General features: G+C 41.6%; 1 protein-coding gene across 2 annotated transcripts in view; it reads right to left on the bottom strand.

Moving 5' to 3' along the window:
• unc13c (unc-13 homolog C (C. elegans)) overlaps positions 1 to 27,350 on the bottom strand; it is a 127,957-nt gene extending 100,607 nt beyond the window's left edge. For both annotated transcript variants that reach the window (XM_088992912.1, XM_088992911.1), the window contains exons 1-5: positions 26,891 to 27,350; positions 12,089 to 16,298; positions 3,192 to 3,214; positions 2,612 to 2,658; positions 679 to 757 (exon numbers count right to left, since the gene is read on the bottom strand). In XM_088992912.1, the coding sequence (XP_088849038.1) occupies positions 679 to 757; positions 2,612 to 2,658; positions 3,192 to 3,214; positions 12,089 to 16,139 (4,200 nt within the window). In that variant the 5' untranslated portion in view covers positions 16,140 to 16,298; positions 26,891 to 27,350. The remainder of the gene's footprint in view (positions 1 to 678; positions 758 to 2,611; positions 2,659 to 3,191; positions 3,215 to 12,088; positions 16,299 to 26,890) is intronic.
• Positions 27,351 to 27,905: the final 555 nt, after the last annotated feature.

The following is a 27,905-nucleotide window of genomic DNA, read 5'->3' as shown; positions in this document are numbered from 1 at the left end:
AGTTTCATCAGTTAATTATGCAATGGCAAAACTTTGTAGATTTTTTTTGTGGATTCTTTTTATTTCTATTGTGCAAAGCGCTCTATATCATGATGAACATGAGCAATCAATCATGTGAATTATGATATGTCACCACATGCAAGTTTGCTTGAGCATGCTGTGATGTTATTTTTTACTTTGGGAATTATTTCTCGGTGTTTATTTCTATTGTTCAAGGTGGCGATGATCATGACGGACGAGCACAAGGACCAATCCCATTAATTTTATGACACAAGATGATTCATGCATGCCCCCTGTGTGTGACCAAGCGTACCGTAGCCTCTTTTTGACTCTATGGATTCTTCCGAGTTGTATATTTTGGCAAGGTAGCCATCGCCGTTAACACATGCTGTAGTTGTCGCACCTTAACAATAAACTATAGCATCATAAAAATCTGAAGATGTTTGGCGAGTATACACATGTTCATTGCCAACCATGAATTTCTTGTTTGATCTTCTCATCCTTTTTTATAAGATAAAATGGCACGAGATGTTTGTTTGGTAAAGCAACATTTCGATTGTGCTCCTTGAGCTGATACTCACTCAGCACGGGCTTTCACCAGCGTGACACAACCTATAAGGTCACTCAGATGGCTTTGACATAAATCACATACAACTCAGTTTGAGGCAGATGACTCACCAGGTCTCGGACAAGAGGCACTGTTCTCTTGCGGCGTAAATCTGGCATGCTGTCAATACCGTAAAGAATACTGCCGGCCCTGGGGAATAAGACAGATTTAAAGTATATTAATTTCATAACAACGGCAATGTAAAGGCAGATATTACTCGCAGGAGGTCTTTGTATTCCCTCTCGTTCCCTCAAATCCTCTTCCTCCCTCCACCTCTGTGCGCCCCCCTGCCCGTCTCAGCACGATGGGGGACAGAGCTGTCAGCTGCTCTGCCCCCAAACTCTGGAACTCACTTCCTCCCAACATTCGTAACATCGATTCTCTTTCCACCTTCAAATCCCATCTCAAAACCCACCTATTTAAAATTGCATTTGCATCTGTGTAGCTTTATCTTTTGTTTCTATTTATAATTGTATTTTCTTTATTATTGTATCTATGCTTGTCTGTGACTGTAAAGTGTCCTTGAGAGCTTTGACCAGCCAACACCGTGGATCATGCATTCTGCCTTCACCTGCGTCACCTTTGGATGTGACTACATTGCATTCTATCGGATACTGCTTTACAACCTCTCGGCTGCATTGGAGTTCATATCTGCGAGCGAGAATTCTGTCACCAAATCCCAAATCACTTTTCAGACAACCCCCAAAAATTGGCATTGGACCAACGGTGAAAACTGTTGGAGATTCTGATAGATATTGATCCTTTGAGAAGCCAGTAATCGCTTTCAGAATAGGTACCTTGCCATTTTGAAATTTGGTCAAAGCTAAACACATACAGCCTCAAATTGGAGGCAATATGGTTAATTATACAAAGCGTCATTTGGAAAAAAATACTGAACATGATGCATCTTGATTTTTTTGGAGGGGGGGATGTTTAGCTGTTTTGGTCCGCATCTGAGCTTAAATCGGCTCAGTGTCCCATTGTTTGGGTGATGCCGACTGATTTTTTTCAGTTTGACATTTAGGTGTTCATTGTCCTCTCGACTCTGAATTCTCACATTCCCCACGGGCCATCTCCGCATCCAATCCTACCCCCAGAGTCCCACCAGCACTGTTCCTTCACCCCGGGGCTCTAGGCGCCATCTCCTCAACTGTCACTCAAAGTCTCTGTAATGACCTTGACAGCAATTTCTCTCTCTGTGCTGCTGGAGCTCCTCAAGCCTTTGTATCATGATGTGTGACCCCTGAGTTACACACAATGTGACGAGCGGCAGGGCACACACTTGCACACTTTGACTCTCTCAGGTCTTTACAAAGGGCTTACTCCAAACGCTCAAATAATGAATGAAGGTCGTGTAGGCTAAATAGCAGTAAGGTGTTGGAAAACGTTGGGAGTTTACTTTTGTTTGGTTGATTAAGTGAGTTTGAAAGGTTGTGTATACTGGATGTTTCTAGCAATTGGCAAATGCTCAGTCCACCTTGCTTCTTGTCCAAAGTCAGTCTTGAGAGGCTTCAGACATTCATCATTATATCTAGTTTGAATTAATTTCCATTGTCTTGAATCATCTCAATCGCTTGCTTTTTACCCATAGAAAGTTCTCTACCCACCAGACCTTTGCAAGAGAATCTACTTATCCACCACATGTTCTACTTTCCTCTTTTGCTCAGATGGAAAATGGGCTGGTTAGAATAAGTTACATAAATGTTTCATCCAACGTTGTAACTCCCCGGAATAAAAACTGAAATGTTGCTCGTTAGTCTCATATTCATTTCAACGTTCAACCCAGATGGTGACAGTATACAAGAAAAGGTAAAGAAATTGGCTTGACTGTTTCAGTGCTTTGTGTTTAGCTTTCTGTATTCCAAACATTGTAGAGGGCTTACTGTCTTAACTAATTGGGGTTTACTGGCAGAAAAACAAAACAATCTTGTCACATTTACTGTTTGTACAGTAAAACAAAGCAAAGGTGTAGCCAATCAGATGAAAAAGTGAGACAGCACTCACCCTCCAGACTGCAAGCCGAGCAGTTTGGGGTCCAAAATACTGCGAGGCTACAATAAAAAAAAGACACATCCATTGTTAAAATGCCATAGGTTATGAGTTACGTGTCCAATCACAAAATGGATCATTCAAAACAAATCACTCTCCCATTTGGGAGTCAATTCAGGATAAACTAAATGATAGGCGACAAGTAGGAAAGATGGAGAGCACAGCAGGAAGGGAGGGAAGCACCAAAGGCGAAAATGGACCAAATTAGTCCACATCAATGTAATTTGTGGGCTCAAGACTGAAAATGATGTCGCTCTTGGTGCTTCAGGCCATGATATGCCTATTGTGTAATCCTCCCTGTTCACTGACCAACAAAATAACACAAAAAAAAATCCTCATGGAAAAAAGAAGGCTGGAGTCATAAGGCAGGGGAGGGGGATACATAATGATGATATAGAATTTTATTTATTATATTTAACATATCTACACCTGACAGATATACCATATATATGGAACATTTGTTTCCACAATGCTGACACAAACACACCCACATGCGTCAACATCACTTATATGATAATAACCAGGGACTTCAAACCTTAGTATCCAAAGCACTGCAATCTGAAAGGAGAAAAACGACAGGGGATTCAATCAACAATCAGCAGTCATCTGACAGCAACAGAAATAACACATAAATAACCACTTCATGTGCTGTCTGCCCAAAGGCGTTCATGAGAACCGAGTACAAATGCCCAGCAAACAAATCTCAAATCTTTTTTTTAGCTATCTAGCTAGCTGGCTGGCTATCTATTAGCTATCTATCCAACTGGCTGGCTATCTATTGGATGTCTATTGGCTAGCTAGTTGGCTAGGTATCTATTAGGTAGCTAGCTGGCTAGCTGTTAGCTATCTATCCAGTTGGCAAGCTATCTATTAGCTAGCTGGCTGGCTGACTGTCTATTAGCTGTCTAATAGCTAGCTAGCTAGTTAGCTGGCTACCTGTTGGCTATCTGTTAGCTAGTTAGCAGGATGGCTATCTATTAGCTATCTAGTAGCTAGCTAGCTAGTTTTTTATCTATTTATGTTACTTCCGGGTTGAGTGAACGCTGGCGCATGTTGCTGCCGCTGCTCACCCGCAGAAAAGAAATCCTGTGACTGTAAAGTGTCATTGAGAGTTTTGAAAGGCGCTTATAAATGTAATGTATTATTATTATTATAAATATGAGTAATATTATTATTAATATTAATGATATTGCAGCGCCTGCAAGCACAAAGGTGCAACTCAAATTAAAATATCATTGAAAGCACCATTTATATCAATATTGACATAATTAGAAATATTCTATTTTTTTTTTAACGTGGATAGCTGATGACAACCACACGAAGAAACAACATTATTTAAAATTAAAATCACTTTTAATATGGAGAGCCTCTCTGTAAAATGTGCTTGTGAATGTGTATCACACAGTATGAGTATTACTTTTTGTAAATTAACTTTTATACTGGGCTTAACTAAATCCCACATATAAAATAAACAACACACTCAGGGACTCTCTGAATGGCACATATACTGGCATATATTTGCACTGGTGACACAGGAGGGCTGAGCTAAATGACAAACCATGCACATTAAATACCTTGGATCAATGCAACACAACTCACACGGCGTATTTGATCGAACGCATGCACTCTATTTAACAGCCATGTTGCCACTGTGCTGTATGTTAGCCGAGCATGAGCAGTTCGGTATCTGGTCGCAATTTTCTCAGACGAACTGACAATAGTGCAGGGCAGACTGCAGAGACGTAATTAGTCCACTATTGATCGTGTGATAGATGGTGGCGCTGTCATAAACTAACAATCTACACACTACTACACTAATACAATCTACAAACAGGTGTTCGTATGAAGTTGAATAAATTGCAGCCATAATTAAAACACGCCGTGGGAATTTTGTTTGCTGTTGTCATGTTGTCAGGAGGACCGTTCATACAATATTAGATGATATATAGTGTACTTGAAAGTTAGCACCTATGATGGTATTAATGGCTAAACATTAAAATTCTAATTTTTTTCCCACCAGCAATGTAGTCACCTTGGAAAAAAATGCAAATGAATGAAAAAAATTAGGACTGATCGAAAAGTAAATTAATTGCCTGTGAGCAAGGGACAACATTGAAGCAATGGCGTTGATGCAAATGAATTACTTTGACCTTCCAGAAAACTATGTCATGATGGGGAGTGACAACTTTTGAGTGCAACATTGGAGCAAAGAGATTGACGTATGCAATTATGACGCCAAGGGCCCTAGTTTTGTAAACAAAGGCATGTGAGTTGGGTATGAAAAACTGGTGCATTTTTCTACTATGTGCCCCAGCACAACTGGGAATTTAGTGACAGAAAGTATAAACCAGGCTTTAGACCAAGTGACACCAGGTCTACATTGTGGTCATGTGATTTTGGTGGATTTAATCCAGGCAGAGGTATTCTCTGCTCAGTTTATGGTTGTATGGTGACAAATACATTTTCCAGGCCTACTTCTAGGAGTTTGTAATTGTACAATTGCCATTGTAATCCTTTCTTTCACTCACTCACTCACTCACTCACTCACTCATGGCCTAGAAGGCCGTAGGGGTGACATGATGGACGTTTGGGCAGTCAGAGATCTCCAGCGCTCTCGGTCTTCAGCAGTTCGTAGCAGGGTGTTTCTTTACAATGTCCCAATTTGAATCTGCTTTATTTAAGTCTTTATTTATTTCACTGATTCACTGCCATTCACAAATTTATTCGGGAATTGAAAATGACGTAGAGCGCCATTCCTGAATGTGTTCAATTCGTCTTTTTTCATGCTTGAGTGCCGATAAAGCACTGGCCATGGCCACTGGCAATGTTCTTTTTCCGCAAGGGGCAGCATTTCCCTTTTTTCTATGTTAGCGCTTTCTTCCAGCTTCAGCTTTTGTTAACGCACAATATAAACCAATATGTATGTATTGCATTGTCTTTTGGATAATAAACTGTCTGTATGAATATTTTCCAAAATATTCACAACAAAATAAGTACATGCTAACTCATTCACTGCCATTCACAAATGTATTCGGGAATTGAAAATATGACAGAAAGCGCCATTAGTTCAGGGTTTTTTTTTTTTCTTGCTTGGGTACCGATACAGCGCTTGGCCAGACCTCTGGCAATGTTTTTTTTTTTGCTTCCACAAAGGGTCGGCATTTCTCTTTTTTCATGTTAGTGCTTTGTTCCAGCTTCAGCTGTTCCAGTTCTATATAAACCAATATGTATGTATTCCATTATATTTTTAACAGCCGCCCTCAGTTCATTTAACTGCAGACACATGTAATTTAGGAATTAACTATTTTTTTGATGAAATAACAGAATCTAAGATTTCTAACGCTGTTTTGAATGTTTATGTAGTTCTAAAACTCAATATTCTGTGGGTCCTAGAATTCAAGCGACAATGGCAAAAACTCTGGCACTGGAGTGGACACATTTTTGCACATCTGGCAATGATTGAATTCATTTCCTCTAATCAATTCACTGCTGACCGTTTGGCCTTGTAAACGTTCATCCTTTTTTGTTAATGTGGAAAACCTAGCCAGTGCACATTTTTAGCATTGCTGTGGCTGTGGTGACAATGCATCGGATGTGGCTGCGCCCAAGCAATCGACAGCAGCACTCAGATGCATCATCCTGCACCGGTGTGCAGCAATCAGCTCAGCTACTATGAGCCGCAGCCTGACAAGATTGAGCCATCCCTCGACCACAGCTGCACGAGATAAAAGTCTTATAATCGGCCAAGATGAATGTCCAATTCACTAACAAAGAGAGTGGCCGAGGTCTCTTCTTGTGCTGTGGGCAAAAGTGTTTCGCGAGTAATCGCAGTAAATTTAGCATCTTGGAGCCAACACGCATGATGACACGTTGCGTAGATCAGCGTTCATTGGAGCAGAAAAGCCTGCTTTTGGCTGATAGTGGAAAATATACAGCAACATTCATTGCGAGATGGAAACGACACCGACATATTGTAAATATATGATGGTGTATTCCGATTTCTTCGTATAAGCAATGGCACGCGCGGAGAAGAAGAAAAATCCTCTAGTGAAAAAAATCATTACATAATCAAAAAACAAGCCCCCAATTCAGTAATAGCTGCATGCCGTGAAGCTGACGTGTAGTGGAGAGCTTTAACCTTGTCTCAAACCGATGGGAGGGATTTTACTGATGCTCATCACTTTAGGTCTCTTCTGACAAGAGGATTTTATCATTCCAGCATGAAAGGACAGGAGGGGATATTAAAAGTACAATACTTGTTTTATTTATTTATTATTTGTTTTATTTTTGAATCTTTGTAAAATATGCCCAGTAGAAGTCATTTGAAGCGATTTTACAAATTATGGACACAACTTGTCCGGAGACGTCGGTTGTCCTTTCAAGGTTAATATTAACCATTCTGCGACAACCCACCGGATAGTTCAAGACCACCAAGGAGTTGTGCTTTAGGTCAATCTTGACTCCCTTGGTTGAGGAGAAATTTCCATTCCGAGGTTCTTTCACAGGCATTACAAACATAAGCACCACTTAAAATGCTAATAGTGACTCCTAAGTTTTTGTTAATCACAGCACCACTGTAACATTGATGCTGAATCTTATTAGATAGTCTGAAAATGTTCTCTTTATACGTTCGCGTTGAGATGGCAGGATTTTATCAAAAGCGAACTGGTCATGAGACATGAACCAGATCAGATTACAGGGAGATATGCCAAAGAATGACATTGTCAAATAGTGTCATCAATAAAACCTATCAGCAAATATCTATTGTAGCGTATTTTAAAATGGGTACCCTTACACAGGCGCAAACAGTGCATTTCATCTGAAATGAAAAGCACACTTCAGCCGGTTGAGTGGTGGATGAGTCAGAGGGATCAAATGAAAAGTGAATTAATGTTCTTTGCTTTTGCCTATCGAGACTTCAGAGTGGAGCATCTGAGAATGTAAATACTGATCTTGGCAAGCGCCATGACAAATCAGCCAAAGTATTTTCTGCAACCTGTTGGTTTCTTTTCAAGTGGACTGACTTCAGTGATGCTTTTTTTTCCCCTGATACAAGCCACACTCTATATGCCAATGAGTGCTGGCAAGGGCTACTCAACATCACTTTTTTAGCCTCTTGCGCTATTGAACCAAACATATTGAGGTGTCCATTCTGTAAGAGTCCTCAATGAGATCATTAGTTATCTTCACTTCTGCACCTTGACTGAAAAACCACAAAGAGAGGTGGAAAGCTGCAATGCCAGAAATTGGCATGCAGGAACGTTTGGTTGCAGGTGCGCTTTGGTTGGTTGCAGGAAGAAGGCACAGATGTGATAATCATGTGATAATCATGTATCATAATGTCTAAATCTAAATCAATTCGGCCCCACACGCTGATGACGACTGACAGATTCTGCTGGCCTCTTTTCTTTCAAAAACATTTCAAATTACAGACTTTGAAATTAAAAGTAAATAGTTTAGTGCGTGTCAATGTGGTAAACTGACCAGTAGGCTACAGTATGACAAAAAGTCACAAGGATATGTAACTTGTGTTAAACTTCACAACTTGGCACACTCAAACAAACACAAAAAAACTACACTTTGCATTGGATGTGCTTGACAACTTGACAAGACAATAAAGTACCAAACAATACGTAAAATGGTTCAAGAAGCAACAAATGCGGTTGTAAATACAGTAAAGTCTCGTTATATCGATATCGGATATATCGATAGTCCCGGTTATATCGATACTATTTCTATGCACGCACTGAGAAAATTACATGCAAACAGGGTCGGCTATATCGATAGTCCCGGTTATATCGATATTTTTTCGGACTCCCTTGAATATCGATATAACGAGACTTTACTGTATGTATGTACGGCAAACCACCGTAATTGTAATGTGCAACGACGCAATTGGTTTAATTTGAAATGGACTCAAGTTAGCTTACTTTGCCACAGTAATGTGGGAATTGGCTAAAAACGTGAAGTTTAAGATATCAAGATTTAATTCTGACTTCCTCATATGATTTTTTTTTTTCATTTACCTGAACCCATGCGTATCAACTTAAAATGTAGCTAAAGAACTAGCGTTCACCTGTGCAGTGATAGCAAGAAAAAGATGAATAGTCTATATATTTTAACAACCGATTCAAAACTAATCATTTCAGATTGAATAATGCATGTCCTTCCTAGGCCATTTAGAAACACAAATTACATTTTCCCTGAAATCTCAGTCATCCCAGTCCTCCAAATAAAATGATCAATTGTTCGAGCTGACAGCTCCAAATGAGAAAACAAAAGTAACAATTGTCTTGTTAATCTCTATATGTGTCATTTCATTGTCTGGTAAACAATACGAGGTGTCGACTGACTGACTTTCAGCATCTAGCAATTCCCCGACCTCAATTAGAACATGAGTTTCAGATATATGCAGTCAGAATGACAAATTCGAAAAAAACGATACACTGTATAAAAAAAAAAAATACCTACACTGAAGAAACCCTCCTTGGCAGAGATAATTAAATGATCTGTCATTTGTAATACCTGAAACTACTTTCACGAGAATGAACTTGTGACGGAAAGAGAGATTTGTTGGGGACTTCACAGCTCTCTGGGCAACGTAATTTTACCTTCTACAGGGCACGGGACTCATTAATTGTGAGTTGGTTACAGCACTCATTACCTTGCTGAGACTCCAGAACTGCCTAAGGACCACCTCAGCATCGTAGAGAAGGAGCAATTAATCGACTCTAAAAGTTGCACATCCGCATTCCGTCAGATGTTATTTTTTCGGCTAAGGGTAAATAAATATTTGCAGGTGACTGCTTAAACTGTGTGTGTGTGTGTGTGTGTGTGTGTGTGTGTGTGTGTGTGTGTGTGTGTGTGTGTGTGTGTGTGTGTGTGTGTGTGTGTGTGTGTGTGTGTGTGTGTGTGTGTGTGTGTGTGTGTCCCGTGTGTTTTCTCAAAACAAAAATGTCAGTTGTTTCCAGCAGGAGCTAGTATTAGCCATATAATTTCAGAAAACTTTATTACACTGAAATCTCACAACATTGCGTGATTATAGTTGAACATTTACTTTTTTTTGCCAGGGTCATAGTGTCACAGTTTCCCATTTAATATACAAAAAATAATTGGAAAGTTGGAAAACATGCTGGTCAATCTCATTCAGTAGCTAGAGGGCAAGTATCCAGATAACCCTTGGGATGTAGCGTCTTGCTAACCATTGCAAATTATCCGCCAAGGACACAAATGACTACTGACTTTTAATTCCAACGCTTTTGTGCAACATTATGAAACAATTCACAAAATGTTATTCTGAATTCCTAACTGTATCACCTGTTAGGGGGGTTCTGACTTATAGCATTTCGAGATCACAAATTGTTCGCAATTAACTAACTGGAACAGTGCCACAAAAATATGTGGTCAGGTAGCACAAAAGCACACGCTGTATTACGTGTTTAAATTATTTTTCAACTGCCTTATCATAGGCTTGTGATTATCAAGGCCTTGTGCCGATGCATGTACAACAGGGTTAAGTTACCATCTTTGCTCCTATTCACAGAAGCTAGTCTATGTCCAAAAATGCACCCAACAAAAGAAACATCTCACTACAGATGGTGAAAAGAGGGTCATAATCGGAAGCACACACATGCATATTCCACCCCTCATTAAGCTTTACGCCTCCATCCCATGAAGCCAGCGTGTGCTCGTCATGAGTGTGCTCTGATGCATGCTCGCTGGTCTGTGTGTGAGCTGTGAAGGGAGTCTCTGCAATGCTCCTTGCCACTCCTGCCAGCTCCCCCTTCTTCAATAACTACAGCAGTGTCTGTATTCAGATGCTAATTTACACTCCCAAGGGCATTCTGTAACCAGGTCAGCCTTGCTTGGAATATTTATAGAGGTCTGCTGCTAGTGAAGTTTGAAGAAGGTAGAGCCTTCTTTATGCTTAGTCCATCATTTTTTAGCAACGTATGGCTGTGAAAAATGCAGTTACAAGGGGAGTAGAGCCTCCGGTATCGTGTAGGTGATATCCGCGGATTTTAAATTATACTGATGCAGTCGGGCCATTTTCACCAGGGACTCAACAGAAACTTTTAGAGAGCTCGGGCTTTCTCATTGGGTCGTTCGAAACTTGTCCAAATCAGCTGTTTGGCTCAGAATGTCTAAATTTTCAGAAATGCACAGGAGGTCCTCAATTTATGACGGTATCAGCAGTTCATTCCAAATTTATGCATGACCCCGTGAAATAGTTGCATAAAAATGATATGCTCATATGGCACAAGAAGGCACGCTGAGCTGCTGCTGCACTTATTAGTGGTTGACTCTTACACGAAGGCCATTCATTAAATATTTTTTTCAATTTGCTTGAGCAGCTAATAAATATTTTGTGTAGTCAATAATGTTAAAAGCCTATTGTTTGTATTTTCATGATTTCATGTTGAAAAAAAAAACATTCAGATGCTATGCAAGTCAGAGGTCAACTTGTATCAAGAAATTGTGTTTGACCTTAGCGGAACTTCTTACGTGGAACTTCAAGATCGATCATCCTCTGTTGTGCATATTATGTCTGTTTTCATGATACAGTTTAAATACAGTGGAATGTACCAAAAATGATCACGACTGTTGGGACGCATGATCAAAATAAATCCATTAACAACATTGATCGTTTATGACTGTCAACTATAAGGCATGACTGCACAACACAAACTGAGATCAGAAAACTGCTCAAACTGTGTGCCAACAAGGTAGGAAAAAAGAAGAGCCAAAATCAGTCACCCGTTGCACGTTTTTATTACGAGTCCTATGCCTACTGCATGCCTCACCTCGGACATGCAACACTGAAAGGGTGATCAGCCTGTCAATGAGTCAGTACTCTCAAAATGGTGCTACTCTTTCAGTCGGAAAATTCAACACAAGTTAAAATGCACTGACATAAATAACATTTGTTATATTAATCATATGGAAAAAAAGTTATTATTCTGCTAAATATGTTTATTTTTCTACCAAAGATGCCGAAACCTGGTCCTTGAAAGGCTGGAGGAGGCTGAATAGGAGCCCTTCCAAGACCAGACTCTGTCATCGTCGCCTTATATGATGACAGATGTGGTTTGAAATATTTACTATATGGACTTATTGTACCTCTAAATCCAATAAGCTCGCGGCCTCATCACTACTGTGGCTTCTTCAATGACAATGCCCAGGATTGCCAGATGTGTTCTCATCTCATAATTTGAAATGACGGACCATTGAGCTTTTCATCACATCTCATTTCATCACATGCCTTAGACGAAATAATTAGACACATTCGATCTCTGCGCTCAAGCCGTTTTTTGAATTAGAAATCTACAAAAGATAATAATCGCCAGCAAAAGGAAATGTCTGTTTACACCGCACAATGTCAGAAAGAGGTATATTAAAAAAATAATGGCAACCAATGTGAAGGAACCCTACCTCCCGCCAAGATCTGTTGCTCCAGTTCAGCCATCTGTTTCCGGTACGCCCTCAGAGCAGCCTCTTTAAATGTTGGTCGTATTCGCTTCTTCGGTGGTGCCTCTGTGGTTGCAGCAGGCTTCACCGCATCCATGCTTTTTTTTCTATCCTCTTGTTCAGCAACTTTCTCAGACGTCTCAGCAACCTCCTCAACCATCTCCTCGATCTCCTCTACATCCTCATCGCCCCCTTCTATCTCCTCGGTAATGTCATTGTCCTCTGTCTCATCGGGTTCCTCAACATCCAGATACTCCACCATGGCATCATACTCGGCCGTGTCCTCGGTCACGTTGGTTTCATACTCCTCACTGTATTCCTCATCGTACGGCTCATCCAAGGTGCAATCATACTCAAGCACATGTGCTTCTTGGCTCGCATCATTTTCTCTTGTGGTGCTGAAATCTTCAGCGGTCTCAAAGTCTTGAGGGTCATCATTGTCCTGAGAAGGCTGGACATCCTCAAATGCACCATTGTCCTGAGAATCCTCAAATTCCTGCACAAGCTCTTCAGTTTCATTAACATTAGTCCTGTTCTCCAAATTAGCCAGAACCTGTTCCATCACCTCAACATAATGGGTCTCGCCATCCTCATATTGTTCAACAGCTTCCGTCTCTCCACCTTTTTTCTCATCCTCCGTTTTGCAGTAAACAGGTTCTTTGTGAGCAATTGGGTCCGCCACAGAGGGTGAGTTGGAGGTGGAGATTGTACGGAAACGCCCCATGAATGACGAAGAAGAGTTTGTCAGTTCTTCTGGAGGTGCTGGAGTATTCTGAGGGCCCGATTTCCAGACAACCTCCAGAGCTGATTTAGCCCGTTGCAGCGTCGACCCAAAGCCAAAACCAAAAGACTTCTCGCTGAGGTCTATACTGAGCCTGCTGCTCCATGACTTAGGCACTTCCTCGACCTTTTCTGTTCGAATCTCACTCTGACTGCGGTACATAGTTGTAGATTTACCTTGAGTTTGGTGAAAGCTGTGATTGACATCGATTTCAGGAAATGTTTCCTTCGGGACAGCTTTAGAAGCTTCCTTGAGGGCATCTTTATCAACTATTTTTGGGGCATCTGGAGAGACTACCTGAGGCAATTGACTAGGAGATGCCTTAGGGGCTTTTTTGATGGACACCTTTGGGATCTCTTTAGATACCGGTGTTTCTTTGATTGTGATGCTAGAATCCTGTTTTGGGAGTCCTTTATTGTTGTTGCTCTCCTTATTCTGCATTATAGGCATCCCTTTTGAGGATACTTTTGTTGCTTCTTTGGTAACTTCCTTAGCAGCTAGTTTCTGTGTGTCTTGTACGGGTTCTCTAACACTGACAACAGGGGACTGTTTAGGCGATTCCTTAGGGGACTCTTTGGGAGTTGAAGCCGGGCTCATTATCGGGGTGATTCTTGGGCTCTCTTTTGGTGACTCTCTTGGACTATGTTTTGGTATCATGCCCTGGGAAACCTTTGGAGCTGATCTGCTTACTTTGACTGCCTCACTGCAAATGACCTTAGGCGCTACTTTAGCAACATCTTCAATTACGGGTTTTGTGGAATATTTAGATGTAGGTTTTGGGCTATCTTTAGGGAAGGATTCAGTGATCTCTTTAGCTATGGATTTCTTCTTTTTCAGTTGCTCTGGTGGAGTAGCATTGGGTGTAATTTTAGATGAAATCCTTGCAGAAATGTTTATAGTTTCCTTTTCCTGTATTTTGGGGGGTTCATCTTTCGAACCAATTTTATTTTGTTTATTTGTCATTTTAGTTGCAGCTTTTGAGGGGTATTTAGATAATACTTTCGTGTTTTCTTTTGCTACTGCCTTGGAACTCCCTTTAGACTGCCGCATGTTTGCTTTGGTAGACTCACGCTCCACAACGGGAGTAATAATGTGAGTGGTTATTGGCGGAAGATCAAGTACTCTGTCAAGCATCATGAATTCCTCCTCACCTTCAAATTGTAAATCAACTTCTTGGCATTTAGTGATATTCTCTGGAAAACCCGGGATTGTGGATGGGTCAAATGGACTGCTGACCTCTATGGATGCTTCCAAACCTGAATCGGCTCCTTGCTCTATATGATGCCAATCTTTCCAAGATGACAGGTCAGCTTGCAGAGAAAGTTGGGAGCCACTGTAGTGGCTTCTGTCCCCAGACACGCAAACAAGTCCATTGCTGACCCCACTGTCAACAGTTTCAGTAGTCTCAATCTCATTTTGTTCATAAGGTGGATTCTCATGGCTAAGCGGGTGACTGGGACTCGCATACCAAGAGGATGCCATGTCCTCTTGTTTCCTCTGCCACAGTTCTTGATCTGAGGAGGATAATAAGGAGCAGCCGTTGGGCCGTGTAAAATACTGGCTCTCTGAAAAGTCCTCTGAGTATGACTGGCAAAGTTTTGAACAGTCCGATTCAGAACGGCTGAGTTTGGGTGTGGAATAATCACTTTGAGAGAGCCAGCCGGATGTCACATCAGAATAGTAAGCCTTCCCATGCTTGTCGGGGTCATAATATGTGTCATCGGCATAATGAACTGCACCTGAGTAGCTTGCCTCTTCCCCTGACCGGCTGTGGTCATAGGATCGTTTTTTCTCCGATTTGTTCTTGTGAGCAGGCTTTGAAATCACCATTGCATATTTGTTTCTGCTTAGCTCATCTAATTCCTTGTCACTGTCCATAGAATCCCAGTCATCACTCTCTACTACTTTATCTTTCCCTGATACCTTAATATCCATACTTTCATAGGTTTGCGAAGAGGACATTGACTTGTCCTTTCGCTCTTTCCCATCCCGAGTTAAGCTGTCCGTGGAAACTGTAATTCCAGTACCTTTCAGTTTATAGCATTTTTTCAAGACTAAATCCCTGTCCTGGGGTGTTGCAAATATAACTATGATGGGACGAGGTTTTGCGTTGGAACATTCTCGCTGTTGTCCTAATCTGTGAGCAAGTTCAATTTTAATTGTTTTATGGGCATCGGCGAGACCCATTTTGTCTTTTAGTAATTTATATATCAGATGTTCTGTTTTCTCTGACCTTTCTTCTGGGACATTAATGAAGCGTAGAGTTGAATTATTGGCCTGGTGGCTTATTTGTTTTATGTAATCATGGATGTCACGTGTTTCCCTTCTTGATTGGACAAATCCAGAGCGAAGTTGCTCAATCTCACTCTGAACCACTTCCACACTGCTGGAGATCTCGTCAATCGAGCTCTTCAAGGCGTTGACATGGCCACGAAGCTCGGACAGTTCCGTTTCTATCTGGCTGATCCCCTGTAGTTCCTTGAAGATCATCTCCATGACATCCTGTGTCTGACTGATGCATCCCGTGGATGAGGAACCAGGTTCCAGAGTTGAGCTTTTCTGCCGTCGTCCTGCCCGGTCCAAAGACTTGCTCCGGATACCAAGTGTCTTCCTCCAGTTGCTCACCTCAGAGTCCGAGGAGACACATTCCTGACTCTTTTTCCATTTCCTCAACTTGCGAAGAGCTCCCAACCGGAGGGTGTGCAGACTTGAGCGTTCCACTCGTTCGCCCTCAGAGCTCCCGTCGGAGGGAGCCAAACTGATGAGACTCTTCCGGTTCCGTCTTACTGGCATAGTGTGTGATTTATGCTCATCCAGCCTCCGGATAGGCTTTGCGTCACTCAATGTGTCAGAATAGCTGCTGTCAATTGAAAGTACCTCTGGAAATATGCTCTCATTGTTGTTATTCAAAAAAGGGGCGGTTTTAGGGAGTCCATTTGCGATGGCCACGCGATAACTGAAAGTGGGTGACAAGGATGAGCAGTCGTTCTTCCCGTCGTCGTCTTCCAGCGATACGTTACGTGCTGAGGAGCATTTGGATATTTTTTTAACAGTGGTTTTCACTGTGTTTGACAGAGTTGGATTGTGTGCATGTAGGTCAGTGGTCAATTTTGTTGGCTCTTTATTTTTACTTCTCTCTTTCTTCTTGATTTGGTTTGCCAATTTCTTTGTAAACATTCCTTTGCAAATCTTTTCAATGTAAAATGATATAATCTTGATTAGGGTAGAAACCATGGATGGCAACCCTGAAGACTGTCGTATTAACAAGAGAAGGTGACACCACTGGCACAGTCACGATTGTCACGGTTTTTGTGTGGAGAGCAGTTCACTTGTCATTGGAGGCAAATGTTGAAGCAACCTCGGTATTGTTTAAATCCAGGAAAGGAAATCCACCTGAAAGGTGAAAAATAAAATAATTACATTGTTTTAATCTGCAATTCCGATGAATCGTGCAGATAACCATACAGTACAAGCAAAAATACAATTTCTCAATGGAAGAAAATGGAATGATGAAACAATGGCACAAATTATGGAACCCAGTGATGGATGGCAAAATATTATTTTTTTCAAATCAAGTACCAACAGAAGACAAATGGTGTTTTCAGACACGTGGCGACGCTTTCCATTTATTGATTGCAATCACAGGTATGACATATGAGCTAATTAAACAATGAAAGTCAATGATCTGTGCTGCCATTTGTTTCACGTGCAAAGTCCTGATGTGAATGGCTTTGCGTTTGAATCAATCATGTAGTGATAATACATGGGTGCAGCAGACTGTATGCATGCAAAGACATCATTTTGAAAATTTAAACAGTCTGGAGTAGCTGCTGGAGAGGTTTGTTTACCAATGAGAGAAACCGGTCAACTGAGTCAAAAGAGCAACGCTTGCCATCCAGAGGTTTTGGCAGTCGCTTCATATTAGTCCTGAGATTTACTGTGTTGATAAGACAGTCTACTCCAGCCTCAAGCCCACAAAGACCTGCACGCGTCGAATGAGTTGTAAAACACAGCCTCACTATTTGGCTTACTTAAAGAAGCATATCATTATTACATTAGTATTTTGGATTTGGGTGTGTCTGGGTTGTTATTTTGCATTTTCTTGCACTGTAGTCTGCTTTGTTGAAATTACTTCTTTGATCAGCCACCTTCTGCACATTTAGCCAGTAAAAGGGCTTGCCTGTCATCTTGCTTCCTCAGGCATCATTGGACTTTCTTTTTGGGTATGAGTCGCACCTCCCTGTATCATCATCGGCAGGCAGTCTTTTATCATGAGATCATTGGACAATCTCAATGTCAATCATTAAAATAGGACACAGCAAGCATGGAGAGCAGTCCAAACAGTAACTCTCGCCGTGTATATTGAGTAAATGAATTGAAAAGAGCTATATTTATGACTGATTGAAGTATCATCTGGGTTTTGGACCCTTGAGCCTCCACTGTATGAATGAAATATTTAGAGCAATCGGAGGAAATGAACAAGAACGGAGTAGCCTGTTCTTTCCAAATCCGGAGTGTTCCTCACTCAGCTGCGGCAGACTCTTACTCATTTGCAACCCCAATTAGAACAATCTATTTGGGTGCTGTGTATGTTAATTAGCAAAAAAAAAACATTCCCAGCAAACTCAATTTTGATACACCTAGCATGAAAATAAACATTTGATATGCCCCGACATTGCCACACAGAGCAAGAAGTGATGTAAAAAAAGATGTCGTATCCGGTTCCTCAGCATGCTGCTAAGGGTTGTGCGGGCCACCTTTCAAGTTGGCCCATGTCAAGTTAACCCATTAACATCAGTCCTCCAGGACCACTTTTCCAGTTCTAAACATGACTGTTGTTTTAGCCCACCTACACAACTTCTACTAAGTAATCTCTTGTGGAGACAGTGTGGGCACAGCTAGCCTTTGATTGGCGTCTCCCACACACTGTTCTTTTCTTTTTTTATTGGATAAGGGGGTCTGAGTTTTTGTTTTACTTGATTATCATTGTATTAAGAGGCAAGGCGATATATCACTCTTTAGCTCTCCAACTTCCACACAAACATTTTTGTGTCAACCAGCTTCATCAGAAAAAAAAAGAGGTTTTTGACGGTGGGGGCGATGACTACTTTACATTTTTACTTTTTTATTTTTATAAGTATTTCCTCTGGGCTGTTTGATTGGGAAAAGAAAATTAGGAAATTTTGAGTTATAATTTACTGCCGTGGCTCGGACTCTCTACTTTATATGATCCATATTATATAGCCTCAGCTTTGGGTCGTTGGCACAGAATTATAAGAACTCTTGGGAGTGGAGAGGGCACCCAAGGGGTCTTCGGTTCGTGTCAGAGTCCCTTGAATGCAGGGATTTCTATAAATGCCATATAACAAGCCTCCATGAACTAATTATCACGCTCTTCTACATTTCCCCATCAGCCTTACCCAGCTTCATTGCCAGGTTTGGCTAAGTGTTTAACTGTCCAGCTGCAACTTTACTGTTGTTCCTCACTATCTCGTTCATCGTAATCCAATAATAAAACCATCGGAAACACTAAGCACCTGACCAGCGCACGGCGTACCAAAAAGGCAAACACATTCTCATTTCCAAAGGGCGTCACAGGTTGATTGGCAATTATCCTCCAAACAACCCCTTGTCTGTGAGTGTTGTTGACACCTCCCTCAATTGCGTTTCCTGTTTAGACACAAATACCGCCAGCCGTCTGTTTCACACGCTCTTGTTTCGTGAAAAAAATTACATAAAAATAAGATACAAGAGCTCTGAGTCAAAACACATTTACCCGCTCGGAATATGATTGCGCTTCAGTGGCATTGTTCCCCTTTCTTCAATACAGTACTTTTAATTTTGCGTTCAAATCCCTGGTTGGTGGGTTGATCTTAAGGGGAGTGATGCAAGGAATCACATTATACTTTAATATGGCCTCGTCATACCCCGTGGCTTGAAATAAATAAATACAAACTACTGTAGTATTACACCACCCCCACCCCACACACACACACACATTTTAAAGCAGCTCCCGTGTGTTTAAATAATGCAACATGGTTTCATCAAAACATCTCACAGATGATGATTTTTGTTTTTATACTTTACACGCAGGCTGTTTTCTCAGATTTTCCAATTGTGGGCTATTTAAAAAAAAACAATAAAATACAGCAAATAAGCACACTTTCAATAAAGGATACGTTTGCCTAAAAATTAGCTATGTCGTGAGTTCACACAGAGTGAACTGTACGGAAGAAGATTAGGGCTACTGAAGAAAAAAAATATAAGGTTGGCAAGATTCACACTTTAATGTCAGAATTCTGACTTTAAAGTTAGAATTCTGACTTTATTCTCACTTTAAAGTGAGAATTCTGACTTTAAAGTCCAAATTCTGAGAATTCGTAGATTAAAGTGAGAATCTTGCCAACCTTTTTTTCTCCACTGGCCCTAATCCTCTTCCGTACAACCTCACTTTTTGAAGATATTTTTTTTAGTTCGACTGGTTGAAATCACTAACCAGGCATTTAGTTCACAGTTGGTTGGAGGCACGAGATATTTGCTCATTTAGACATTTCAGAAACATATCTAAGGATTTAGCCCTTTGTTTAAATTTTACACTTGACGGTTATACAGGCACTCCAGTGACCAAACTATTTTTGGATGACATTTAAAACATGAATTTACGATAGCACATGCAAAGCATGTTACAAAAGATGTCATGAATAAATGACTGATGATCCAGAACCATTTCGATAATACGATCAGTAAAATATGATGATTCTTGTGATGAGCCACTTAATTTGAAAGGGAAAAATGTCTAATCTGACAATTTAAAATATGACATTTTCTGACCAGTGGTTTGCTATATTGTAGTTTGCGCACAGAAATTAGTAAAATAATTGAATATGATCTGCACACTTGAATAATACAATGCAATGAGCACCAAATGGGAGCCAAATGGGGTTAAATAATGAGTGAAATGGGGTGAATTAAGGTTAACCAAGTGAATAGCTTGTTGTCCTGCGTGGATTCAGTCACGAATGGAAGATCAATAGATCACATATTTAGCCCTGAACGACCCCCCTCTCTCCGATGTCTCTTGAGAATAACTCCAGTCCCTCTGTGACCCTACCATGGATAATCCACGCTGCTAATGGATGGGTGCTTTTAAAACACAACGATGTATGTGACCTATATCAGCAAGTCCATCTGTCCAACAAAACCTATATTGGATGTAGGGTGTCTCATAAAACTTCCAGGACTGCTGTCACAAAAGATTTCAAACCACTTTTTTTTCCTCCCAAAAAAAAATTCCATAAATTTAACACACTTTTCAAGCCTTCTCTGTCATGGCATGACAAGGCTTTTTCCACCACCCACAGCCATTCTGTTTTCATAACCATTTTGGTGTCATCTGTGTCTATAAAACAAGTCCCACTGGTGGGAAATGCCTCCAGTATGGAAATATTGTTTTTGTCCAGGAACTGTCAAATGCTCATGGCATTGTGATCAGACTCAAATAATCATGTTTTCTGATTCAAAAAAGCAAAACTACATGTAAAATTGATGATGACACCTGTCGACGCTTCTCCACCGGTCCTCCATGGAACTCAAAAACTCATAGTTTGTCCTTTCAGTTCGCATTTCACATGAGATACTTTGCGCGGTGAACAAAAAGCCTGAATGATGAAAATATTAACTATTTTGTTGCTGCTTTCATAACCAGGCTTGTGTGTGATGTTCCTGCCAGACAATGGCCTACATATGAGTAAGAAAGTGACAGCTGCTATTCTATAACACATCAATAGTGTTACCTTGAGTAATACCATTCAATCCGGGATGTACGCTACACCTTACTTCCTCTCATACTGGAATGGATTCCTAATTAGATGATGGTTGCAACATCCACTTTAACTCCCGCAAACAGATTTGTGCCTTTTGTTTCTCAGGAAAAGAAATACTATTTCACTTGAATTGCTTGTACGTGAAATAGTTGGGCTTCTAGAGTGCTTCCGTGTGTGAAATTACATAACAAAGTAAAATCTTTTGTGAGCTGCATATGGCAGAAAATATGTCTGTTTGAGAACCGTTTTGTCCGTGTGATATCAGTCAGACTAATTAGAATAACACCGCCCACACAACAACTCTGGCTCGCCGCCATGTTCCTTTCGGGCCAGAGTACACACAAATCTTATTAAAAACAAAAGCTACTCAGAGCTGCAGCACTGTTTGATAGACTCAGTAGCGTTGGCTAAAAGTGTAATCAACATTGTCTGCGGATAAAAGGCATGTGGGGGGTATTTAAGCAAAATATTTGTTTAGTGTACAGTCAAACCCCAGTTGCCACAGGGAATAAGACAAAACTGGCCCAAGAATGGCATTGTGATCGCAAACTTGGCATCACTGAGCCATCAGCAAATCAAGGGATTATAACCCAGCAACTATTTTGCATAAAAAAAGCGAAATATCTGCTGATCCGATCCAGCCAATCAAATCTGTGAAGTCTTGCCCGTACTGAAAATGAGAATGTGGATGGTCATCAAGGTTAGGCTTCAGCTCACTTGCCACACTAAGCCACATAATAGCCATGCCTTCTACACCTCCCCTCATCAAGAGTTCCGTAAACAAACACACCCAAGGCCACGTTATGAGGGAAATACAGTAGTGCATGTTTCAGTTCTGGAACATAAAACACGTTCCATGTCTATTTGCTGTCTGAACAAATCAAAATAAAAGAGCAGTCGTCCTAAATGAGTGCTTATTAACAATTAGTGCGACACCTCGCAAGACTCCACGGAGCCAACATCTTGACACGTGCATGTTAGGCCTTGACAAATGAAGCATTCAGCCTCCTACCCCAGCTCGCATTGCCACACAAATGATTCGATAATATCCGCGAGGTATCGCCTGAATTGTTCCTTTAGGGTGTAATGAAGCTGGAATTAGGTAGAAGGGATGACGGATGACTGTATCACCTTTTACGCCCCATTTGCATTTTATCAGTTTGACCGCCACATCCAGGGGACCAGCTGCAAATGCAAAGTGTATCCAATCCAAGCCGTAATACCTACGACATGTGAAATGATCTTACAGTGCCTACACCTCAGCTGATTGCCCCATTGGTCATTCTCTACGTAGCATAACATGAGTGGCTGATGAGCGCTTCTAATGTTGCGTCCGATTGGGTATATATCACTACCAATTCAATATTCAGAGTTTGAAGTAGCAGACATTTGTCGTTTAGTATGTCTACCATATCACCGTGGGCCATTGAAAGCAATAGGGCCAGGCATAATCATAACATGCATGGATTTATTGATTTTTATGAATGCTGTCTGTGTGTAGAACTGATTGAATAGCAACTGAGGCAAATTGGCATGTGTTACTTGGCTGCAATGAGCTGAGGTACCGTTGATTCATCCATCCGTCCATTATCCGAACCGCTTTATCCTCATGAGGATCACAAGCGTGCTGGAATCTATCCCAGCCATCTTTGGGCAGCAGGCCTGGTATACCCTGAACTGGTTGCCAGACAACTGTGTGACAAAGAATCACAGCTAAGTATAATTTAGAGTGAGCAATTCCCCTAATGTACCTGTTTTTGTAATGTGGGAGGTAAGCAACGTACCCGGAGAAAACCCAGGACTACACGGGAGGACAACTTGCGACCTCCACACACGAAGGCTGGAGCCCGTAATCGAATCCATGACATTTGCTCTGCGAGGGGGACGTGCCGCCTGCTGTCGATGACTCTCAATTAATTTGATTTTAAAATTAGACCAACTCAAGAGTTGAACATTGTCTGAAGCATGCTCATTAGCTCCTCAGTTTTGCCAACTTTGGTTCTATAATTAGTGACTTTTCTGACACCTTTTTTCTTACACTTGTTCTGCTGTTATCGGAGTTATGTTCACACCTTTACATCCAGAGTGCGGATGAACAACATGTGAAAAGCTATCAATGGCTATTTTAATAAAGACTGGCCGTCGCTTGATGACAGCAGATCGAGGAGGGTCGCAACCAAATCATGGAGAAACTGTTGGGTTTTGTCTCAAATTTTCAGACACAGGCAGAAAACAAAATATTTACTCAGTTGTTGGATTTCACATCAGATGGGTGGGCAGGCACTCTATATACCCAACGATAAAATGTCATTGGGGAAGTTGCTTACGCTGAGCTCCGTTACACATGAGCAAATTACAGCCTTGATTATTCTGCACACGATGAGAGAACCCTGGCATGGGAAACTGGGAGTCCCTTTTTGAGAAATGTTCCTCCAGCTTGTATGAATATTTTCCAAAATATTCACCCCGAAATAATTACATGTTAACTCATTCACTGCCATTCACAAATGTATTCAGGAATTGACGGAAAAGAGCCATTAGTTCGAGTTTTGTTTTTTCTTGCTTGGGTACCGATATAGCGCTTGGCCAGATCTATGGCAATGTTTTTTTTTGCTTCCACAAAGGGGCAGCATTTCCCTTTTTTCCATGTTAGCGCTTTGTTCTCGCTTCAGCTGTTGTTAACGTGTTATCTACAGCAATATGTATGTATTGTATTTTGGACAGCCACACTCATTTCAAGCTCATATAACTCCAGACCCATATAATTTAGGAATTAACTTTTTTCTGATGAAACAAGAGAGTCTAAGGTTTCTGCCTCTGCATTGAATGTTTATGTAGTCCTATTACTCAATATTCTCTGGGTCCTGTAATTTGAGTGACAGTGACAAAAACCCTGGCACTGAAGTGGACACATTTTTGTACGTCTGGCAATGAATGAGTTAATATTCCCCATAATCGAGCATGTAGTTAAATGTCCACCGTGACAAAAAAAAGACTGACATCATATAAAATTAGCGAGTGACTGTTTCTGGTATTACCAAAAATCTGCACACTGTGAGACCCATTGCTTCTGATTTTTTTATTATTCAAACATGCCACCATGTCCGAAATGCAAATGAATGGTATTCGCGCAAAGCAGCAAAAGTTTAAATTAACCGGATTAGGAGGCCCGGTAGTTGAGTGGTTAACATGGCGACTTCACAGTGCAGAGATCGTAAGTTCAAGACCTGGCCCTTCCACATTCCAAATTGAAATATATATATGGTTATGGTTATGGTTTAATGATGATACTAGTGCAGCCTGTTCGACCGGAAACAAATTCCTTGTGTGTTCTACATACTTGGCAATAAAGATGATTCTGATTCTGGTTATATATCTCCGTGTGCCCTGCGATTGTCTGGCAACCAATTCTGGTGCCCCAAGACGGCTGGGATAGGTTCCAGCACCCCCCGCGACCCTAATGAGGATAAAGCGGTCTGAAAAATGGATGGGTGGATGAATGGAAGGATGATTTTGATTAGAATAATTCCTTCAATATGCTCCTACACCCTGCCCACCACCTGTTCCAGCTACTCCACTCAGGCAAGTGCTACCGATCCATGCGCACTAAGTCCAGCAGTCATTCAAACAGCTTTTTCCCTCTGGCCATTAACTCCCTAAACATTAACCCATATCTATCGTGGCTCTTTGCAAATGTGCACGCTCCTGTGGAACAGCAGGACTACACTCATCGTCGATCCAGTACTTACATGAGCCATTGTCACTGATCTATATTACACGGCACCAGATACGGAAACACAATCAATGACTTTTTTCTACAATTGCACACGAACAGATGTTCAACAAATTCTGTTACTGGTCATTTTAAAATGGTGCAAGGATTATCTGCACCAACTGCCCAACTGTTATCGTGTGACATTCTACCTCTGATCACTTTAGCTTTGCTGGATACTTTGAACCTTATCTCACAGCTGTCATTGGGTGATACTATTGAACGACAGTACCCTGACATTAAGGAAAGTATTTTCACATGTATTGTTATGCACATCTTGACGCTCGGAGTGTACGTGATCGGATTTTCCTTCCCTGTCGTACCGAAAGGCAAAGCCAGAATCCGTGTTCAGATTTCAGCCGCGCACACGGATGAAGACATTGACCACTGGGTCGAGGCCTTCATTCAGACGGGCAGAAAGCACAGAGTTATTTCTTGAATGAAATGATGACTTGGAGCACCAACCAAACAGGTGCTCCTTCAGATAGGGTTGCCTGTTAACAGCGATGATTTCTGTCTGGCAACTTTGTGTCCTGTTCAGGCTGGCTTTGGCTGCTTGACAATGAAATAAAGTGAAAGAATGATTCACGTTTGCCATTTATTTATTTTTTACTTTTGAATGTCTTTACTCAGCTGTTTTAATGATGCAAGACGAATTAAAAATGCTCACATTAGCCAATCTGATTGAGATGTTTTATATAAAAGTGAAAAGAAATGTTTCTGAACACATTAACTCATTCACTGCCATTCACAAATTTATTCGGGAATTGAAAATATGACGTTGAGTGCCATTACCAAATTTATTCAGTTTTTTTTTTCATGCTTGGGTGCTGATAAAGCGCTGGCCATGGTCTCTAGCAATTTTCCCTTCCACAAGGGGGCAACATTTCCCCTTTTCCATGGTAGCGCTTTGTTCCAGCTTCAGCTGTTGTTAAGCGCTATATAAACCACTATGTATGTATTTGATTGTATTTTGGAAAGCCACCCTCATTTCAAGCTCATATAACTCCAGACCCATATAATTTAGGAATTAACTCTTGTTCTGATGAAAGAAGAGAGTCCAAGGTTTCTTATGCTGCATTGAATGATTATCTAGTCCTAAAACTCAATATTCTGTGGGTCCTGAAATTCAAGTGACAATGACAAAAACCCTGGCACTGGATGGACACATTTTTTCACATCGTCTGGCAGTGAATGAGTTAATAGTGGCTTCAGAACATTCCCCTTGAAAGTCACTTCAAACCCCACTTGGCACACTGGTATTTGATTCAGACGTAGTCTTACTCTTTCTGCCTAGTGCTTTCTACTATCTTTGTGACTACTTTATTACCTATGTATGATAGTTTTCTATGTTAAGCACTTTGTTACAGCTTCATCTGTTAAAGCGCTATTTAAATCAATATGTATTGTATTGTATTGTTCTTGAAAACACTAGTGTAGCCTACACCACCTACCCCCAGCCCCAAAAAAAAGAGTTACTTGCATTAGTGTGTGTGTGCCTGAAGAATTCTTATGCCCCAGGTGCCACTCAAATTTGTGAAAACTCCTGAGGAAATAAAATGAAGGGTGCCACGACATCTTTCACAGCCACACCTACTCCCGTGAGCAAGCCCGAGGCCATCATCACAAGTATCCAGGGACCCTTTTCCTCCATTTCCCTCGAGGGGCATCTGATCAGCAAAGCATTCTCAGACACTCCGTTTGTCACAGCCTTACAATATGTGTGCCACTCTCTTGTTAACCCATTTCTCCCAATTGCCAAATCGGGGTTGTCATATTTTCGGAATGGGGATGGGGGGAGGTGCTCAACACATTGTAGATACTCTATATGCATGGGTGTTACGTCATGTCTCTCAGAGCACATGATCGCGGATTACGGCGGAGTGTGGATGAATGTGGGTGTGTGCGCCGCATCTCGCACATGCATGCACACATGTGCATGATTTCTTTCTGTACCACCCGACGGAGCGAGAGGAGGGGTGGGTGATGGGGCGTTTGAATCTTTGGCTCATGTTGCATGTGCATTACCCTGACAAATCAACCCCCCCCCCCCCTCTCAAAAAAAACCACTACTATGCCTTCCCCGTTTTCTTTTAAGGTGCAGGACGAATGCCTGTCATCACATCCAAAAATGAGAGGATGCAAGGCTTGTACATCATTTTTTTTCTCTTCTTGAAATAAAACAGAACGCAATCTATATGATCTGACCGCATTCCGGTGAAGCAGCATGTCGTGGTTGCGATGACAGGGCCACAGAGAGGCAATGCGCGGATGGATGGTAGTGGTTACAAGAAATGGAATGAAGTCCATTCATCCACATGCATGCATGGAGAGGTCTCTCTCTCTCTCTTTCCCTCTCTCTCGTTCTCACACACACTGAAAAAATCTACCTGTTTATGTCAAGTAGCTGTGCATCAAACGGCGGTGGCGATGGTGGTGGCGTTTCCGTGTCCCCGCGTTGAAATGATTGCTGTTCGGCGACGCTGGTGAGGTGAGGGGATCGGAACGGAAAGGAGGGGAGAGGAGAGGGAGGGAGGGGAAAAGGGCGGCTGGGTGCGCAGCTCACGGGAGCCTCTCACAGCAGCGGCATCATGGTCGCCGGGCGCCCGTCAGACAGCACGGATCCTACAGCCGCGCCTCCTCCTGTCCTGCATGCTTCACTTTCTCACCTCTTTGCCAAAAACAAAACCCCCAAAAAACCAAAAAAAATCCTCTCTAACCTCCTCTTTTGTCCACCTCTGGTTTTGTATAGTCCGAAAGCTGGATGCCGATTGGTAGTGGTAATAGTGGTAGTGATGGTAGTCACTGTGGGGGGGAGGCAGACAGCAATGATGTTGCCGATGCTGCTTCTCCTCCTTTCTGGACAGACTGAGGCTGTGCTCCCCTGCTTGGAGAATGTCTGTCCCCTCCCTTGCACGTAACTCACTCCCTCACCATCCTCCCCCCTTTCTCTATTACTCGCGCGCTCTCTCTTGCCACCCCTTCTTTCAGCACAAACTGTGGTGTACAAATGGAACACTCATTGCAAGTCTACATATTACCCCTGCAAAGACCAGAACGGTGTAATAATAGACACCCATGACAACACAATATTTTAAAGATCTTTGAGATAGAGACGCTCCCCACATTACGAACGAGATATCTTCCGAGCGCTCGTTCGTAAGGTGAATTGGTTCGTAAGTTGCTTCAGTGCTATATTTTGTATGGAACGCATGTTTAGTATGTAGGTATAAAACACAGGCGCTCTAACAGTCATAAAATAAATTCAAACCTACTGTAGTACGATAACGTATATCCTTGGGTCTTCAGAAAGCCATTACTGAAGATGCTGGCGCATAATTACTGAATTACGGGCCAGCAGCTATTACTTTTTGTTATGCATCGCGTCCTCTAGGATCATCAACT

Source organism: Hippocampus bargibanti, linkage group LG03, assembly GCF_051943395.1.
Source record: "Hippocampus bargibanti isolate YZ-2025 linkage group LG03, ASM5194339v1, whole genome shotgun sequence".
NCBI classification, from domain to species: Eukaryota; Metazoa; Chordata; class Actinopteri; order Syngnathiformes; family Syngnathidae; genus Hippocampus; species Hippocampus bargibanti.
Note: the sequence above shows the minus strand (reverse complement) of the source record. Positions and strands in the feature narration are given on the sequence as shown.